This window comes from Podarcis muralis, chromosome 2 (genome assembly GCF_964188315.1).
Source record: "Podarcis muralis chromosome 2, rPodMur119.hap1.1, whole genome shotgun sequence".
NCBI classification, from domain to species: domain Eukaryota; kingdom Metazoa; phylum Chordata; class Lepidosauria; order Squamata; family Lacertidae; genus Podarcis; species Podarcis muralis.
In genome coordinates this window covers 33633929-33653103 of record NC_135656.1, presented here as the reverse complement: position 1 = coordinate 33653103, position 19175 = coordinate 33633929, and the positions used below count along the sequence as shown (strand labels likewise).

General features: G+C 42.3%; 1 protein-coding gene across 1 annotated transcript in view; it reads right to left on the bottom strand.

The window, feature by feature from the left end:
• LOC114592840 (polycystin-1-like) overlaps positions 1 to 19175 on the bottom strand; it is a 78374-nt gene that overhangs the window by 15750 nt on the left and 43449 nt on the right. Inside the window, exons 27-39 of the mRNA XM_077924175.1 lie at positions 18024 to 18219; positions 17641 to 17808; positions 15923 to 16066; positions 14139 to 14349; positions 13177 to 13300; positions 12748 to 12897; positions 11644 to 11702; positions 10861 to 11075; positions 7059 to 7173; positions 6000 to 6172; positions 4128 to 4330; positions 2250 to 2441; positions 344 to 498 (exon numbers count right to left, since the gene is read on the bottom strand). Of these exons, the coding sequence (XP_077780301.1) occupies positions 344 to 498; positions 2250 to 2441; positions 4128 to 4330; positions 6000 to 6172; positions 7059 to 7173; positions 10861 to 11075; positions 11644 to 11702; positions 12748 to 12897; positions 13177 to 13300; positions 14139 to 14349; positions 15923 to 16066; positions 17641 to 17808; positions 18024 to 18219 (2105 nt within the window). The remainder of the gene's footprint in view (positions 1 to 343; positions 499 to 2249; positions 2442 to 4127; positions 4331 to 5999; positions 6173 to 7058; positions 7174 to 10860; positions 11076 to 11643; positions 11703 to 12747; positions 12898 to 13176; positions 13301 to 14138; positions 14350 to 15922; positions 16067 to 17640; positions 17809 to 18023; positions 18220 to 19175) is intronic.

Sequence of the window (19175 nt, the reverse complement as noted above, 5' to 3'; positions counted from 1 at the left end):
CATTTTTAAAATGTAAGGTGCTTTGTGTTAGAATGCCTTCAAGCACTTTGGGGGGGGGGGGAAGCACACACTACAGTACAACAACTGCTCTAGTGTGAATATACTCTATGTAGCATCTGGCAACAATGACTGACACAGACAGAAATCTGGCAAGATGGACAAGGAGTTGGGCCACGTCTGATTGTATTTGCAGCTTTGTTCAAAGACAACTTACTTGTTCTTTGACACATTTGACTATTTGGTCATGTGGCGTCTTCCTGAAATATAATTTTTATTATATTTCTCTAGAGATGGTGAGCTGCCTCCTCTGTCCATTTCCCCTCTCTCTCTCTGGAGAGCTCACCTGCACACAGAAGTGAAGTTCAGTCCTTTGTCGTTTGTCACAGAGATGGCCTGTTTGACAGCAGCATGCAGGAGGTGGACGTTGTTGTCATGGAAGCATCTCTGGTAATTGATGGTCAGCACAACCAGAAAGAACAGCATATGAGTGAGGCAGTTCTGGAGAGGAGGAGGTGGGAGAAGAAAGCAACAAAAGTGATGGAGCATGAACAGGGATGTCAAGTACTGCCCGTAAGAGAGTGATCAAAAACCAGACTGCAAAGAGGCGAAAACCCCAGAAATCGCTAATGTGCATTTATTATTTAATTCAAACATAGAAAGATGTAATGCTTTCCTACTACCTAACACTACCACTGAGTGACAACAACAACAAAATTAAGGTTGCATTACTATTTATTATTATTTATTTAAAACACTTTTATGCCACCCTTAAATTCGATTTCCGTGTTGTTTAAAGTACAAAACAATATTGGTCAGATCAGTTCAAATCCAGCCAGGCAGAAATTATCCATAGAATGGAATATCCTATCCTATAAAACCAGTCCAGAACAGCAGCAGGATAACTAACTTCACTGAAGCCCTGGTCCAGCCATATGAACGTGTCCCTGCGCAAGACAAGTCGCTAATCTTTAGGTCAAAGCCACAATCTTATTGGATGAACGTTTTGAAGAGAGTTGAAGGTGCTACACATCAAAGCAGCCTTTGCCATCCTGGTGCCCTCCAGATGTTTGCGGCTACAAATTCCCATCAGCCCTAACCAGCATCCCTATGTAATGCCAGGGCTAGTGGGAGTTGTAGTTCAAAACATCTGGAGGGCTCCAGGCTAGCAAAGGCCAAGTTACATCCAGGATTGCTCTTGAGATGGACAGTTATTTCTTTTGCCCTGTTAATCATCTCTGGTCAAACTGGTTTGGCAGAGCTTAGGGGCACCACAAGAAATCTGCATACCTGTTTGAATCACTGGTGCACTGCCATCCTAACTTTCAACTTCAAATTATAATTGGTCTCCAACCTTAGCTGCCGTTATCAATGAAGTTGAAATTTAAATCTGTTCTGACACCTAGTGGTCAAAGAAAATAATCACACTTGCATTCTCATTTTTTTCTAATTCACTGATCATCACCAGCTTGTGGGTCAGGGACCAGGCCCACTGTTTGGTTGCAGCCTGATGTAAACTGAGAACACAAAATACATAATAGACTAAAACAAATCAATAACCCCCCTGCCACAAACACACTCCTCTTACCTTGATTGCCACTACCTCTGGCCACTGCGAGAACAGGATACAGCACTGGATCTGATCTAGGAGGGGTCTTCCTGTGTCCTTAGGTATCTTCTTCCTCTAGCCATCTTTATTCATTGCTCCATTGCTTAGAGCGGCCTCAGTCCAGTATAGCATATCCACCCCCATCGTTCTACCCGGACACTGAGGTCCAGCTCCAAGGGCCTTCTGGCGGTTCCCTCACTGCGAGAAGCCAAGATACAGGGAACTAGGCAGAGGGCCTTCTTGGTAGTGGCACCCGCCCTGTGGAACACCCTCCCACCAGATGTCAAAGAGAACAACAACTACCAGACTTTTAGAAGACATCTGAAGGCAGCCCTGTTTAGGGAAGCTTTTAAATCCATTACTGTATTTTAATATTTTGTTGGAAGCCGTCCAGAGTGGCTGGGGAAGCCCAGCCAGATGAGCGGGGTATAAATAATAAGTTGTTGTTGTTGTTGTTGTTGTTGTTGTTGTTGTTGTTGTTGTTGTTGTTGTTGTTGTTGTTGTTGTTGTTATAGAGCCTCATTGCTTAGAGCCTAACTGAATGTTCTGTCAACTGCATCATTCTTCTTTCCCACCTCCATCATTTGTGCGGTTCCTCAAGCCACCCATTCCAACATTTTGCACAAGGGAAGAAGTCACTTACCCACATCAACCCTTTGAGAGCTCGGACTTTCTTGGCCTCTTCCTTGGCCTGCAGCAGCCCATAACCACAGGGCACGCGCACCTTCCCAACTCGTTCGGGCATCTGCTTCACCAAGGGCTTCTCCACCAGCCCATCAGCTTCGCTCTCCACTGGCTTGCTGATGAGAGCGGCATGCAGAGCCCCAAAGAGCACCTGAGAGAGCAGGTATATTCTCAAAGGCATTGCTGGAGGGACAGAGGAAACTGTCTTCTGCCAAGTCAGCCCATTTAGTTAAGCACTGTCAACACTAATTGGTGCCAGCTTGCCAGGGTTGCACCCCAAACCTCTGCCTACCAAGAGTCTTTCAATCCCTGGAGATGCCAGGGATTCCTAGTACAGTGGTACCTTGGGTTACATACGCTTCATGTTACATACGCTTCAGGTTACAGACTCCACTAACCCATAAATAGTACCTCGGGTTAAGAACTTTGCTTCAGGATGAGAACAGAAATCGGGCTCTGGCGGCACAGTGGCAGCAGGAGGCCCCATTAGCTAAAGTGGTACTTCAGGTTAAAAACAGTTTCAGGTTAAGAACGGACCTCTGGAACGAATTAAGTACTTAACCCAAGGTACCACTGTACAGAAAGTGTTAATTCGATACACAAAGCTGTTCTTTCAAGATTTCATTGGCCTTTTCTCTAGACGTATGAATTGATATCATGGCACTTCTTGACTCTGACCAAGAATATACTTCATGGGCAGCCTTTCTGCTGATTTTTTAAAAAAAATTCACTAGTTTTTCTTCCCAGCCTTTTATTAGCAGACCTGTTGTACAAATAGCCCTTACTTTGGTTTAGAGGGAAACTACGCATTAAATTGAAAAGTCATTAGATTTCCCATAACTGGTATCTATATCCTCTCCACCAGGGAAGGGGGATTTTGGTCAGGAACATATAAAATGGGAAAGAGACTGTTAAATGCACATCCTTTCCTGTGCCACTGCTCAATCTAGGAACCATCTCATTAAAAAGAAAGCATTAAAATATTAAATCACAGATCTCCCACATCATGCATAGTTTGGCCAACTGTGTCTTAAAAGAACTTAACGGCTTACAGGCTGGTTACAGAGTTGTTTGCAAAATGCCTCTTCCCTGTTGCAGTTTAAACATTATCTATACAGTGGTACCTTGGTTCTCAAGCACCGAAAACCTGGAAGTGAGTGTTCCAGTTTTCGAACGTCTTTCAGAGGCCGAACGTCCGATGTGGCTGTCGGCTATTGTTTCCGGGGCACCTGCACCAATCAGAAGCTGTGCCTTGGTTTTTGAACATTTCAGAAGTCAAGTGGACTTCAGGAATGGATTAAGTTTGGTGCTTTTGTTTTTGCTATTTATTTTGCGTTTTTGTTTTTGAGGCTTTTTAGGTTAATTTGGTTTTGTGACTGGGTGGAACCCAGTTCAGCTACTGATTGATTGATTGATTGATTGATTGATTGTGTGACTGCAGAAATGGATAAAAGCCCCCCATCCAAACAATGACCATCATCAGTGCAGGTAAGATTTTAATTTTTTTTAAAAAAAATTTAATCATCTACAATACTGTCTTATTTATTTTACAGTACACTGATTAGTGCTTTCATTTTATGGGTCAATGGTCTCATTAGATAGTAAAATCCATGTTAAATTGCTGTTTTAGGGGGTTGTTTTTAAAAATCTGGAATGGATTGATCTGTTTTGCATTACTTTCTATGGGAAAGCGCACCTTGGTTTTGGAACGCTTTGGTTTTGGAACAGACTTCTGGAATGGATTAAGTTTGAGAACCAAGGTACCACTGTATATATATAGCAGGTGTGACCGTTGAGAAAATTCCAGCAGTGCCAATGAATTTTGTTATGCTATTACCTTCATTGGCTCCAAAAAGATGAAAGATGTGGCGAAAGCAAAGGCAGAGGAGATCAGCCACATCAAGGCAGTGTGGTCAAGGAAGGAGGAGCCATATAAGATATTGATGGAGAAACAGCCCGCAAGCAGCAAGAAGATGGCTATGTAGATAGCTGGGAGCATTCCAGCAGGGAACAGCCATTCCTGAGGTCTTCGGGGCACCCCTAAAATGAAGACAACCAAGCACCTGGAGTTACATCCCTTTTATTTGGAAGAATCCCAGGATCCTTCCTCTTCCCAAGAGCTTTGATTTCATCTGTATGAAAGCAGCCATGAGCATTTCTATCTCTGTTAGGTGAACACGGCATTCATCTATTATATCAATCCATCAGGGCAGGGCAAAACTTCTAAGCCCTGTATTGCCTCCTCCTAACCAGAAAATGCACCTTGCCCAATTTAAGAAAGCAATCTCATCCTCAATGCCTCATGGTCCATAGGGGACATCACTCGTGAGACCATATTCATTCTGCATTTCCACTTAAAAGTGTCCAATTTATTTATTTTTTAAAAAAGAAACAAATAATATTCCAAAACAATATATGTAGCATAAACACATGGTGTCCAACAGTATTTTGTGTTCCCAACAAAATAAATTCAAAACAATAAAATCATGTAAAATCACAAAAGAGAAAACAATAATAAACTACTTTGGGAAAACATATACAGTTGTACCTTGGTTGTTGAACTTAATCCGTTCCGGGAGTCAGTTCGACTCCTTGAACTGTTCAAAAACCAAAGCGTGGCTTCCGATTGGCTGCACGTGCTTCCTGCACTCAATTGGAAGCCACGTTGGACGTTTGGCTTCCGAAAAATGTTTGCAAACCAGAACACTCACTTCCAGGTTTGCAGCGTTCGGGAGCCAAAACATTCAAGTACCAAGGCATTTGAGAACCAAGGTACGACTGTATCATTACAGAAACTCAAAGCAACCTCCTACAGCCATTTATCTGCTTTTTACTTTAACAGTATGCATAAATAAAATTGTTTTCGCTGAAATATATTATGGAAAGGGGCAGATGATCTTCTCTGAGGAGACTATTCCAAAGTCTAGATAAAACAACAGAAAGGGTTAAGTTGTCAGGAGTAAAATTTGACCAGGATCAAACGCTGCACCATCCTATCCTTTGTCAGCAATTAAGACTGCCATGAAAATGGCATGTCTTTTTGTTGCACAGGGGTCCAGGCACTAGCTTCACCGGGTCAATGACATGTGAAAAGAAAGACAGACTGTTTCTCCACCCCACCCCCCGCCCCTGCATTAGTTAATCCAGAATAATTACTATACCCCAACTCATAATAAAATTCTGATTCTGCCTTTAAACAACTGTGCAAAAGGTGAGAGAAGAAATTTAGCTGCCTTGATCATATGTACAAAAGAGAAAGTGTGCTAAGGGAAATCTGAAAGGGACGTGGGTGGCGCTGTGGGTTAAACCACAGAGCCTAGGACTTGCTGATCAGAAGGTCGGCGGTTCAAATCCCGGCGACAGGCTCCCATTGCTCGGTCCCTGCTCCTGCCAACCTAGCAGTTCGAAAGCACGTCAAAGTGCAAGTAGATAGATAGGTAAACGGCATTTCCGTGCACTGCTCTGGTTCGCCAGAAGTGGCTTAGTCATGCTGGCCACATGACCCGGAAGCACGGCTCCCTCCCAATAAAGCGAGATGAGTGCCACAACCCCAGAGTCGGCCACGACTGGACCTAATGGTCAGGGATCCCTTTACCTTTAAGGGAAATCTAATCTATGTTAATTCATATTACAGGTGCCCCCTGTCCCAGCATTGAGGCTCCCATAATACAAGTCTACGAGGACGTATCCCATTAGTGTTCACACATACCAATCCGGGTAGAAAGTGAGGAAACAGTAGCAGGAGGAAGTTCCAGGTCAGAAAAGAAAGCGCTGCCAATATTGGTCATAGCAGAGACGTAAGAGAATGACTTCCGTAGTAAGCCCCAGCTGCTTCCATGCTGCACAATCCCATCGGACCAGCCACTACTAGAACTTTCCATTCTGCCAGCCAAGGGGACAAAAAAAGAATGTGCCAGAATTAGAGGCAAAGGATGTGTCTCAGCCACCAGGGAAGGTACAACAACACATAGGAGCCATTTCAGAATGCGGGGCTACAGGCAGCTCACAGGCTGGCACAGACATGTCTAATTTTCAGGCTAATGCAGACTTGCTGCTATTGCACCTGGATGAGTCTGAACTTGAGGTCAAATAATATGTGTAAGATAAGATAAGATAAGATAAGATAAGATAAGATAAGATAGATAAGATAAAGATAAAGATAAAGATAAAGATAAAGATATAGATATAGATATAGATATAGATATAGATATAGATATAGATGATATAGATATAGATATATAGATAGTTTTAATTCTATCAGTGTCTCCCTGTTGTTTAATTATTATTTTCTGGTTTTGGTGGTTTTTATTTGGTGGTATAAATAAATATATAATAATACTTTAAATATATTATTTTTTAATAATAATAATAATAATAATAATCATCATCATCATCATCATCAGGCTTAGCTTGTTCAGACCTCACTTTGAGATACACTGTGCTTGGGGTGCAGATACATGCAATCTAAGTGTAGCAGGATCATTTTGAACACAGCCTCTCTGGCTAGAAAAGCAATGCCTCAAACCACTTTCACCACATATCTGTCTGTTTTCATTAACCAAAATATGCTTTTTTAACTGAAAACAACCCAAATGGGAATGAACGACTGTATTTATGTATATAACTCAATTGATTGAGATACTATTTATTATGAGTTTGGGCTGTCCATCCATTTACTTTCTTAAAGGCCTTGTTCCCTCTGGTCCTGTGAGCCCCCATCTCTTGAGTTGAATGGCTGCTCAAGGCAGCAGCAGACCAGGCAACATACCCATCATAGATGAGATCTGCTTCAACTTGGGGTGAAAACCGGCCACTGTCAGATGTGACACAGTCAGAGATGTTCTCCTGAGTTCTGTCAACCACACAGTTGATCAAACCTTCCACTGTGGGGACAATAAGAAAAACTGAAGTTATAAAGTAGGTTCTACTGTTAGGCCTTCATGCAGCTAAGCTTGCTTTTCACCTTCCCAACCCCATTTCTGAAGCCACTTCTCTCACCTATTCTGCAGCCCTGCTTTGCACCCCACTTTCGATCTTCATCCCTATGTCCATTCCTCCTACCACACATTACAACTACGAAGCACCTTTTTCATTACAAATCCTCCAAAGGGGGGTCTGCGTGATGACAGCCTTACATTTTTATGTATATAGGAAGAAGTAACTCATTATGAGGAAGGCCAACTTTCAAAGTTCCTTTTCAGAATCAAAATAGCATAAAAAGCAAACAAACAAGTGTACCCTAAACCAGCTAGAAATTGCTTTCACTTATGGGAGATTTTAAGAGAGATTAAGTTATATCAAACACAATATATGGAATTGATGAACCAAGAGATTGAATGGAAGATAAAGCAAATGAAACAAAAGACGTTTGAATCAGCAAATAAATGTGGTAAACTTCTGGCATGGCAACTGAAGAAAAGGCAGAAATTAAATACAGTTACAAGTCTAGAAGTGGATGGAAAGAATATATCTAAACCTAATGAAATTAGAAATTGCTTTTTGAGCTATTTTAAAAAACTCTATACTCAAGGCCCGCAAAATGAAGAAGATATAGATAAATTCCTTGATAAATATGGATTACAAGAAATCTCTCATCAAAGTAAGATGGATCTGAACCAGAGAATAACAGAACAAGAGATAGAGGACGCCATTCAGAATATGCAATTGGGCAAATCTCCAGGACCAGATGGATTGACTTCTAGATACTACAAATCTTTGAAGGAATGGTTGATTCAACCACTAAAAGAAGTTTGTAATGAGATTCTTGAGGGGAAAAAGGCACCTGAATCGTGGAAAGAAGCATACATCTCACTCATACCAAAGACAGAGACTGAAAAGACTCAACTGAAGAACTACCGCCCAATATCACTACTTAATGTGGATTACAAAATTTTTGCAGACATTTTGGCAAAAAGATTTAAAAAAGTGTTGATGGAAAAGATTCACAAGAATCAAGCAGGCTTCCTCCCAAAAAGACACCTAGCAGACAATGTAAGGAATATAATAGATATTTTGGAAAAGCTAGAGGTGAATATAAATACTAAAGCAGTACTGATTTTTGTGGATGCGGAGAAAGCCTTTGACAACATTTCTTGGAGCTTTATGATAAAGAATCTTCATGGGATGGGGGTAGGACAAGGTTTTGAGAACGGTATGGCTGCAATATATTCGGAACAAAAAGCTAAATTGATTGTAAACAATGTGATAACTGAGGAGCTTAAGATAGAAAAAGGAACACGACAGGGGTGCCCAATTTCCCCGTTACTTTTTATTTCAGTTCTGGAGGTGTTGCTGAACATGATTAGGAACGACCAGCAGGTTAAAGGAGTGCAGGTCGGAGCTAAACATTATAAGTTAAGAGCATTTGCAGATGATCTAGTATTGACTTTGCAAGAGCCAAACACTAGTACGAAAAAGGTGTTAGAAATAATCCAACAGTTTGGCCAGGTAGCTGGATTCAAGTTGAATAAACAAAAAACCAAAGTTTTAGGAAAAAATTTAACGGATATGGAAAAGGAGAAATTCCAAGAGGAGACAGGGTTGACGGTGGTTAAGAAGGTGAAATATCTAGGGGTTTACTTGACATCTAAAAATGTGAATTTGTATAAGGACAATTATGAAAAATGTTGGTCAGAGATCAAAAAAGATCTAGAAATATGGTCAAATTTGAAATTGTCAATGTTAGGTAGAATTGCAGTGATTAAAATGAATGTATTGCCTAGAATGTTATTTTTGTTTCAGACCTTGCAGATTCTTGACAAGATGGAATGTTTTAAGAGGTGGCAGAAAGATATTTCGAAGTTTGTCTGGCAGGGCAAAAAGCCCAGAATTAAATTTAAAATATTGACAGATGCTAAAGAAAGAGGGGGTTTTGCCCTGCCGGACTTAAAATTGTACTATGAGGCAGCAGCTTTTTGCTGGCTGAAGGAATGGATGCTCCTCGAGAACACAGACATCTTGGATCTGGAAGGTTTTAACAATGTTTTTGGTTGGCATGCATATCTATGGTATGACAAAATCAAGCTGCATAGTACCTTTAAAAATCATATTGTTAGAAAAGCATTGTTTAATGTATGGACAAGATATAAAGACCTGTTGGAAAACAAAACCCCGAGATGGGTGTCACCAGTGGAGGCTAAAGCAGTAAAGAAACTCAATATGGAGGTCGGATGGCCGAAGTATTGGGAAATCTTGGAACAGGAGGGAGACAAGTGGAAACTACAAAGTTATGAGAAATTGAAACATAAAGTACAAAATTGGCTTCAATATCATCAAATAATGGAGCTTTTCAAACAGGATAGGAAAATTGGCTTTCAGGTGGAAAAATCAAAACTAGAGACTGAACTGTTAGAACCCAATTCTAAGAATTTATCAAGAATGTATAACTTGTTGCTGAAATGGAATACACAGGACGAAACGGTGAAATCAGCTATGATTAAATGGGCACAAGATATTGGCCATGACATTATGTTTGCTGACTGGGAACAGTTATGGACCACCGGTGTTAAGTTTACGGCATGTAATGCCTTAAGAGAAAACATAATGAAAATGATTTACAGGTGGTACATGACCCCAGTCAAGCTTGCAAAAATTTACCATTTGCCCGATAACAAATGTTGGAAATGTAAAGAGAATGAAGGTACCTTTTATCACCTTTGGTGGACATGCCCGAAGATTAAGGCTTTCTGGGAAATGATTTACAATGAAATGAAAAAGGTACTTAAAAGTACTTTCCTTAAAAAACCAGAGGCCTTTCTCTTGGGTATTGTCGGCCAATTGGTGTTAAAGAGAGATAGAACTTTTTTTATGTATGCTACAACAGCAGCAAGAATACTTATCGCAAAGTATTGGAAGACACAAGATCTACCCACTCTGGAAGAATGGCAGATGAAAGTGATGGACTATATGACACTGGCCGAGATGACAGGCAGAATCCGTGACCAAGGAAAAGAGACGATGGAAGAAGAATGGAGAAAATTTAAAAGTTATCTTAAGGACTATTATAAACTTGATGAATGTTAGAGTGTTATGGTTTTCAAGAATAAAGGGATACAGTGATATAAGGTCAGACTATAGAGATAACTAAGGACAGAGGCTGGAAAGTAACAATTGGGAGTTGCTATAAAACTATGGACATTGGGATGCAGAAAGGAGGGGGTATGGGGGAGTCCCAGAAAAGAGGTTTATGAAAAACATTATGAAATTATACGTGTTGGTATGTCTTTTTAAGTGTTTGTTTGTTTTTAAAATTTTGTAAAACCAATAAAAATTTTATATAAAAAAAAAAAAAAAGAAATTGCTTTCACTTATGATTGGCCCAAATTTATCAGTAAAAGGATGCAGTGCAATCCTACGCATGTTTACTCAACAGTGAGCCCTGCTGTGTTCAGTGGGACCTACTCCTCTAGTGAGTATTAGGATTGCAGCCTAGGTTGATTAATCTACCAAGTAAACCTTTGGTTCATTTTTTTACCATAGCCAAACATCTACTCATAAACAGGAGTGAATCTATGTGTGAGAGAGACTGAGTGCAAGGGAGACATAGTAGGAAAAATGTGGTAGGAGATTACCAGAGTGATGGCCACAGCTCGACCTCCTACTGTCCTCAGAATCTCTGAATGAAAAGGACAGGGGGTCATCATCAGAACTGGACATGGAGTCAATTCCCAACTTTGCCATTGCCTTCTTCCTCTTGAGAATCCGACTTCCATTCATCAGGGGGTCAGAGTTCAGAAAGTCCGGAATATCAAAGATGCTGTTGCATGAAGGCCATTGATTGGCAGCCCTGCAGATTTTTGAAAAGGCACCTGAATAAGGTCAGAACCTTGGCCAGTAGGAAGCTCACACCTTGTTTAACTAGTTGAGGATGCTTCAACTGTAGCTAGATAATCTGAAACAGACTTTCGCATCCCTGACCATTGCCCCTTCTGGCTGGGGTTGATGAGAGAGCCAGCAATCAACATCATTGGTAGGGAACTGGGTTAGGGAAGGCTGTTCTAGGGTGAGAAAAGATTCTTGTGCCTCAAGGTCTGCTCAGACAAACCTACCAAAGCCAGGATGCTACTATAGCTAAGTGATTGGATATGCCAGCAGAAATCCAAGGTTCCACTCAACTAAGAAGGTTGCTGGATAGTTGTAAGCAAAGTCATAATTACTCAGGGTTGCTGTGTGGCTAACTCACTACTCTGAGGGCCAAACTAAATGTGAGATTTATTACATGCTTTGTCCCGATGCGTGCGCACCCACCCACAAGAGATGAAGCAACATCATGGGAGAGCTGTTTCTAGGACCAAGGTGAAACTGTCATGCTCCCTTGCCATTTTTGCTATTGCCATTCAGTGTTGTAACAATACCTGTTGTTGCCTATGAAGTTCTTCTGGTTGGGAACTGGATTTCTACTAAAGAGGGATTCCTGTAAAAGACAAAATAAAACAAATTAAAATGGTCAAAAGGGAGGGAAATGCCAAGTATGGATGCCACATAAAACCAAGAAATGTAAACCTCAAAGGAACCTTCATCCCGATTACCATTCAGGGTATAGAAGTAAACTAATCTCTCTGCTACTATGTCAGATTGAACGGAAGTCAAACTGAGGGTAACTAGATGAAATAGATGACAGGGCACCACCCTTTACAGTGGTACCTCGGTACCAGAACTTAATTCGTTCTGGAGGTTCGTTCTTAACCTGAAACTGTTCTTAACCTGAGGTACCATTTTAGCTAATGGGGCCTCCTGCCGCCGCCACACGATTTCTGTTCTCATCCTGAGGTAAAGTTCTTAACCCAATGTACTATTTCTGGGTTAGCGGAGTCTGTAACCTGAAGTGTCTGTAACCTGAAGCGTCTGTAACCCGAGGTACCAATGTATAGTTGTGTAGAACATAAAATAAAGGTGGATACCGTTTTTCTTTACTCCTGCAAATGTATCTCATGATCTGAAGAATTTATTCCAGCAAAGCAGCTCCTTTAAGATAGAAGTGGCTGACAAAGGCATCACAACTAAGAATTCTATTTTGTAAAAAAAAAAAAAGCTTTGAAAATGCAAGATGTCCTCTAGATGTCCTTGGTAGCCAAATCCCTTGCGGTGGGATGAGGAGGCAGGAGTTTAAACCAGGAAATCCAAACCTCGCCTCAACTACAAGCTCACTAGCTGGTCTTAGGTAAGCCACAGTCTCTCAAGACGCTGAGTCCTGCATTTGCAACATGGGGGTGATGATGATAAGTACAAGCAATCAAACTACCTCACAGGGTTCTTGTAAAGACAATCAAGATATTATATGTATAGCACGTTGAACATTATATATTGATATAAATGCTTTTTAAAACAATAGCTCAAGCCTGCGGAGGTTGCTGGTTGGTTACAGGATCTCATGCAAGTTCAGCATTTGCCTGTTCCATACAACACAGTGGAAATTCTTTCTATTGCCACTACGAGGCCCACAGAATAGCTCTACTCACACTGCCAGCAGAACCCATATCCACAATGGACTCCATTCTTCCAGGGACAGATAAGAAGGAGGAGCTACCCAAGTTAGAGCAGTCAAGAGACACATCCATCTCCACAGTCTGGCAGTCCTGAGCAGGCGGGTCAGGATCTTCTATTACAATCTGTTGGACAGAGGAGACATGTTCACGCACCCTAACCAAACATTCAGTGGGGTCCTTGTCCTGCTGCCACCCACTTGAGAGGCTGGTGCTCCACTCAGCACTTGCTTGGCAATTTCTAATTCATTTCACAATGTAAAGGAAACAATTCATGACTCAGCAGTCCCTTCCAGCTCTATGATTCTATAGCACTTGTATTCTTCCTATTATCAGTTATGTCTGTTTTTGTGGCTTTCTTTCCTCGGTTCCTGGTTAGCTTGCCTTTATGATTGAAGGAGGTACCTTACTGCGTGTTTTCCGGAAGAGAAAACTGAAGAGTAGTTGTATTGGATAAACCACGACTGCTGCAGTTATTCCAACCACAATGCTCTCTGCAGTCACAGAAATCTGTCTTCCAACAGGATAGCTGCAGGGGGGGGGGGGATGTAGATTTAGCCATTTAGCCAGAGCCTAGAGTAAGTGAGCAATGATCTGAATAGTGTCATATTTTATGTGGACTCCTTTCTGAGGGCACAGTTTTTAGACCATAAACACAAACATGATATCCATGCATCAGATAGTCAGAGCTCGAAAGGAGCCATCTGATTATAGCCATACACTTAAAGCATCTAACTCCCCTCTCCCCCAGGCATCCTGGGAACTGTAGTTTGTTAAGATGCTGGTAACTGTAGCTCTTCGAGCTCTTTGGCCATAGGTATAATAATAATAATAATAATAATAATAATAATAATAATAATAATAATTAATAATAATAATAATAATTTATTTATACCCTGCCCATCTGGCTGAGTTTCCCCAGCCACTCTGGGCGGCTTCCAACAAAATACTAAAATACAATAATTCATCGAATAGTAAAAGCTTCCCTAAACAGGGATGCCTTCAGATGTCTTCTAAAAGTCATATAGTTGTTAATTTCATTGGCTATCTGGTGGGAGGGCGTTCCACAGGGCGGGCGCCACTACCGAGAAGACCCTCTGCCTGGTTCCCTGTAACTTCGCTTCTCGCAGTGAGGGAACTGCCAGAAGGCCCTCGGCGCTGGACCACAGTGTCCGGGCTGAACAATGGGGGTGGAGACGCTCCTTCAGGTTTACTGGACCGAGGCCATCCCCCACCCCATGATTTGGGGGGTAGAGAGGGTCATGTGTTTTAAAAGGATGGTGTGTCAGTAACATTCCACTGAGCTCATCCTTACTTTCTGCTTGCACCTGTTGCGCATTCCCTCCCTTGCTCCCCGATATGCTCACCTGTGGCCCTTAACTCCAACTGCACCATACCAGACGGCACACGTAGCTAGGAAGAGCTGAACCATGAGCAGGCAGCAAGTGAGCCTCTGTACCCGGGTAAAGCGGCTATTAGGAGGACGGCTCCAAACAGAAAGCCAGATGTGCCAGTCGGAAAACCCAAGGTGCATCTGCGCAGGGAAAATTCGGGAAAAGCATCTCAGTTCCTGTGGACCTGTAAACAATAACAGAAACCATTGTCTCCTAGTTGCTGCCGACAGCCTCTCTTCATGCTGAACCATCCTTATTTCATCCAGCCAGCATCACCATGTCATAATTATAATTTAACTACTGGACTTGTTACTAATTTTGGCCACCAGTTACTTTGTCAGTGATGCAGAAAACTTTTCATATATGAAAAAATTGAAGTATATCATGTGCAAAATGCCACAGTGTTTTTCACAGAAACACCCCCCCCCGACCTTTTTCATTTACTCAGGCCTTTGGTAATTAAATAGGCCCCTATGGTGGTGCCCATCCTTTAATGGATTGGTTAGGACTTGTCCTTATTAATATGTTATTGGATGAGCATTTTGTGTATTCTTGCATTCATTGTTTTAACTTTTCCAGTTTTAATTGTTTCATCTGCAGCATTTTGTCCTGTTAAATCATTCTAAGAGTTTCCCCCTTTTGTATAAAGTGACCAACAAAATTAATAAACAATAAAAACACAAATAATAATAAAAACATCCCAGTTCCCACAAACCCACATTTTTTATTTTATTTTGTGAGGGAAAGGAAAGTTTGGCTGGGATTAAAGTCCCCACCCAGGCTCTAGGGACAAGAATGGCTTCTGAGGCAGGCTGAGGTCTAGCGATAAAGAGGCCACAAGTCACCATGTGATTGATGAATAGATGCAACAGACTGAGAAAGAGGAAGTAAAGTGAATGAGAAAGCGCTCAAAGAAAGTAGTTCAGACAAGAAGAAAATGAGTTTGTGCGTTAAAACAGATTTGGCTTTAAATAGGGGTGGGGGCAAGGTGCCCACATGGTTGGCTCCCATGATTGGTCTCTGCCCTGTTAGGCTTACCTGTTAGCAGTGGCAGACTCTGGGAATCCACCAACCATCTAAATTACCCACAATGCCCCTGAATGGTGCAATGATTCCCAGAACCAGCTGCAGTCTAGAGAGTGGGTGGACCAAAATGCCTACGACTTGGGTCCCAGCAGCTGCTCGAGGGTGCTGATGCTGGTCTTAATATTAAGAAACTGCCCGGTGTTCAAGGCAAGATGTACGCTATGTCAGCTCATCACTACAGTCATACCTTGGTTTTCGAACAGCTTAGTTCTCGAACGTTTTGGCTCCCAAACATTGCAAACCGGAAGTAAGTGTTTTGGTTTGTGAACTATTTTTGGAAGCTGACTGTCCAACGGGGCTTCCGATTGGCTGCAGGACCTTCCTGTAGCCAATCAGAAGCTGCCCTTTGGTTTCCGAATGTTTTGGAAGTCAAATGGACTTCCAGAATGGATTCTGTTAGACGTCCAAGGTACAACTGTATAGTACTTTGCTCTGGAAGTGGCAACTCTTTCTGCAAACTGCTTTGAGGGTTCTTTTTTTACAATCAAGCGGTGTATAAATTTTATGAAATAAATAAACAAGGGCCAAGAAGGGTAGACTAATGTAGGATACCAGAGACTTGATATCCCATACTGGTTTGAACTACCCAGCCAATTTTCTAGTCCCGTGGTTACCAATACCTATGAAAACTGCAGTGCTCAGGACGCTATTCTCACAGGCTATCAACTCACATGCTGCAAGGACCTCTTTTTCCACCATTCCCTCATTCTTTTCATTTTCCACAGACAGCCAGTCCTCCACTAGGAAGAAGTACATATTGTCTGTCTGCTTGTCCCATACAATAACGTGCTGCAGGTACCAAGAGGGGTCCAGACCTGGTCATAAAGAAAGATGGTGAAGTCAACGTCCCCCAAACAACTAGCTGAATGACAACTGTTCAGGACTGTGGCAACAGGGGGCACCAGACCACACAAATGGGTGGGTGCCCAGACATGGGCTCCCAGAAACTTTGCTCCTCCCTGGTCCCTTTTGATTGTTTTTTGGATTTAGTTTGCAGTTAAGGAGGAGAGAACTTAATCCCGAGTCCTGGTTCAGAAACCACACTAAGCCAAACTTTGGCATAGCACAGCGCAGCAGCTGAAGGGAACAGGGAAGAGCATAGCAATTGTGAGCTCCTCTCTGGGGTCCTTTATGTTCACACAGCTTGGCTTAGAACAGTGGTTCTCAGACTTATTTCTCTGGTTCACACTTTAATAAAAATTTCCTTGTGCCACACTGAATTTTTTATTGATAAGAAATACATTTGAAAACACAGCTAGGATTGTCCTCAGTATCACTTGACGCTCTTGCTCTCATTTTGAAGATATCTATCAATATTCTGCAAATAAATAAAAACATTCTTTGATACTACACTATACAGAAATGTTTAAATGTTTCTTTGATTGTCCTTGAATCTTCCTGCCACATTTGTGGTCTTCTCTTGCCACACCCTTTGAGAACCACTGATATTGTGTGAACTTGGCTATAGCGTAATCAGTTTATGGAAAGCACAACTACAACATTTGATGATAGAAACTAAACTAAACAAATTCATGGAAGAAAGATCTCTTAAAGGCTATCAGGCTGCACAGACACCATTCATTTAAAGCGCATGGCTTCCTCCATAGAATCCTGTGGAGTTTAGCACTCACAGAGCTACAATTCCCAGCACTCTTTAACAAACAAAGTTCCCAGGATTCTTTGGGGGAAGTCATGTGCTTCAAGTGTGCTTTAAATTTGTGCTGTGCATGCAGTCTTATGCTGAATCGTTAAATGAAGCAGAATGCCAGACTCAGGGACAAATAACCAGGGAAAGCCAACACCATCACAACCTGCTTGTGAACACTCAAAGGTACCTGGCTACCTAGAAATTCTGCTGTCCATAGCAAATTGCAAGACTGGGCTTTCTGGACTGTGGGCACCTTGCTTTTTGCTCTGCAGTGTGATGTAGTGGTTAGATCATGGGTAGGCAAACTAAGGCCCGGGGGCTGGATCTGGCCCAATCACCTTCTAAATCCGGCCCGTGGGCGGTCCGGGAATCAGCATGTTTTTACATGAGTAGAATGTGTTCTTTTATTTAAAATGCATCTCTAGGTTATTTGTGGGGCATAGGAATTCGTTCATTCCCCCCCCCCCAAAAAAAATATAGTCTGGCCCCCCACAAGGTCTGAGGGACAGTGGACTGCCCCCCCCCCCCCCGCTGAAAATGTTTGCTGAAAAAGTTTGCTGGGTTAGAGTGTTGGACGAGAACTGGGGAGACCTATCCACTATCTCTTAGCCTAAGGATGATATGGGAGGCAGGGGAATCATGCACATTGCCCCTGAACTCCTTAGAGGAAAGGTAGCACATACTGTAAATGTATTTTAAAGATTTAAAAGAGCAAAAAGAGCATTGATCGTCAAGTCATACCTGTGTTATCATGCCAGACGTGGATCTTCCAAATCTCTCCTAGGTTTGCATCCGTTTCTACTTGGAAAATATCCTGGCTGTTTCTCTGGAAGGCCCAGCCCTTGTCCAGGTGGCGAGAGCCGCTTTTGTTCAGCCCATATAATCTGATCCCTATATGGGCTGTGGTACCTTCAAAAGATGCGCAGGATAGTGGAAGGTAATGTTAAATTAAACTCCTGTGAATCATTAGCTCTTTACAACAAAGGGTCTCGTAGCACCTTAAAGACAAACCAATTTCTCAGGAGTGAGTGGAAGGTGCAAATACCAGGGGGAAAAGGGCGAGTACGGAAGCATGTTCAATGGTGAAATGGGCTGCCAGAACAATACCCTGACTCTTCCCATACCTGAGCCTCTTTTCCAGCCTGTCTTCACCATCAGCCAGTACTTGTACCGTCCAGGCTGGCCACACCGAGGGATGATCCCTACCCGAGTGATGTCAATGTCGTCCAGCTTGTGGGATATCAATGCTATCCCCAGGTAAATGGAGAAAAGGACGGTGCAAGTGATCAGTGCCAAGGGACTCTGCCAGGACTGCTTCCTCTGAAAAAAATAAAGCAGACTGGGATTAGTGTGCATGGCGGGGGAGGAGGGGAAGGCTCCAGGTTAACCAACCAGTGGAGAAACTGTGGTTCTCTGCCGTATATATATATACGTATATATATATACGTGTATGTATATATATATATATATATATATATATATATATATATATATATATATATACACACACACACACACACATATATATATATATATATATATATGCAGGTTTTGGTGTCCTCGGGTGTCTTCCCGTGTAAAAGTTGGGGTGTCTAGGCGACGTTTCGACGAGGTCTCACTCGTCATCTTCAGGCTGGTGCTTTCGGCTTCTTGTTACTGGAACAGAGCAGGATCTCAGTGTTTGAGTTCCTATAAATACTGTTGAGGGGTGTGGTGTATAGCCTCCAATGTTCTGGGCCGAGAGGAAGTTCCCAGGCTAGTGTGCCTTTTCTTCTTTTGTTCCTTAGTTGCTTGAGGGATATCTTGAGTGATTTCTTGAGTGATATCCTGAGTACCACTTAGGTGGGTCATTAGGTGTGGATTAGTTGCTAAAGCCTTTGTGTCTTGACCTCTTGAACTTTGTGAAGAGTTTTTCTGAGAAGATGGCTGTAGTTGTGCTCTGGCTTGGCTTCGTGTATAGGGGCGAGCTGTGGTTTTGTGGCCTGTGCCAGCCAGATCTGTGTAGGGATTGCAGGGGGGTGCAGCATCCGGAGGTGCCATCATGGTTTGGCTACTGGATGGTGTCTGTAATTTATCTGTGGAGAGGGTCTGGGTTTGGGTCTGGTGTGGTTGATTGGTGATGGCGTTCTGTGTGCCTCTGGATCTGGTGTCAGTTTTTGTGGGGAGGGCTAATTTCCAGATGTCTGGCAAGCGGGATGTGTCGTCACGCTTGTTCATGTTGTGAGGGTGTTTCTCTATCTCGATGGAAACACCCTCACAACATGAACAAGCGTGAC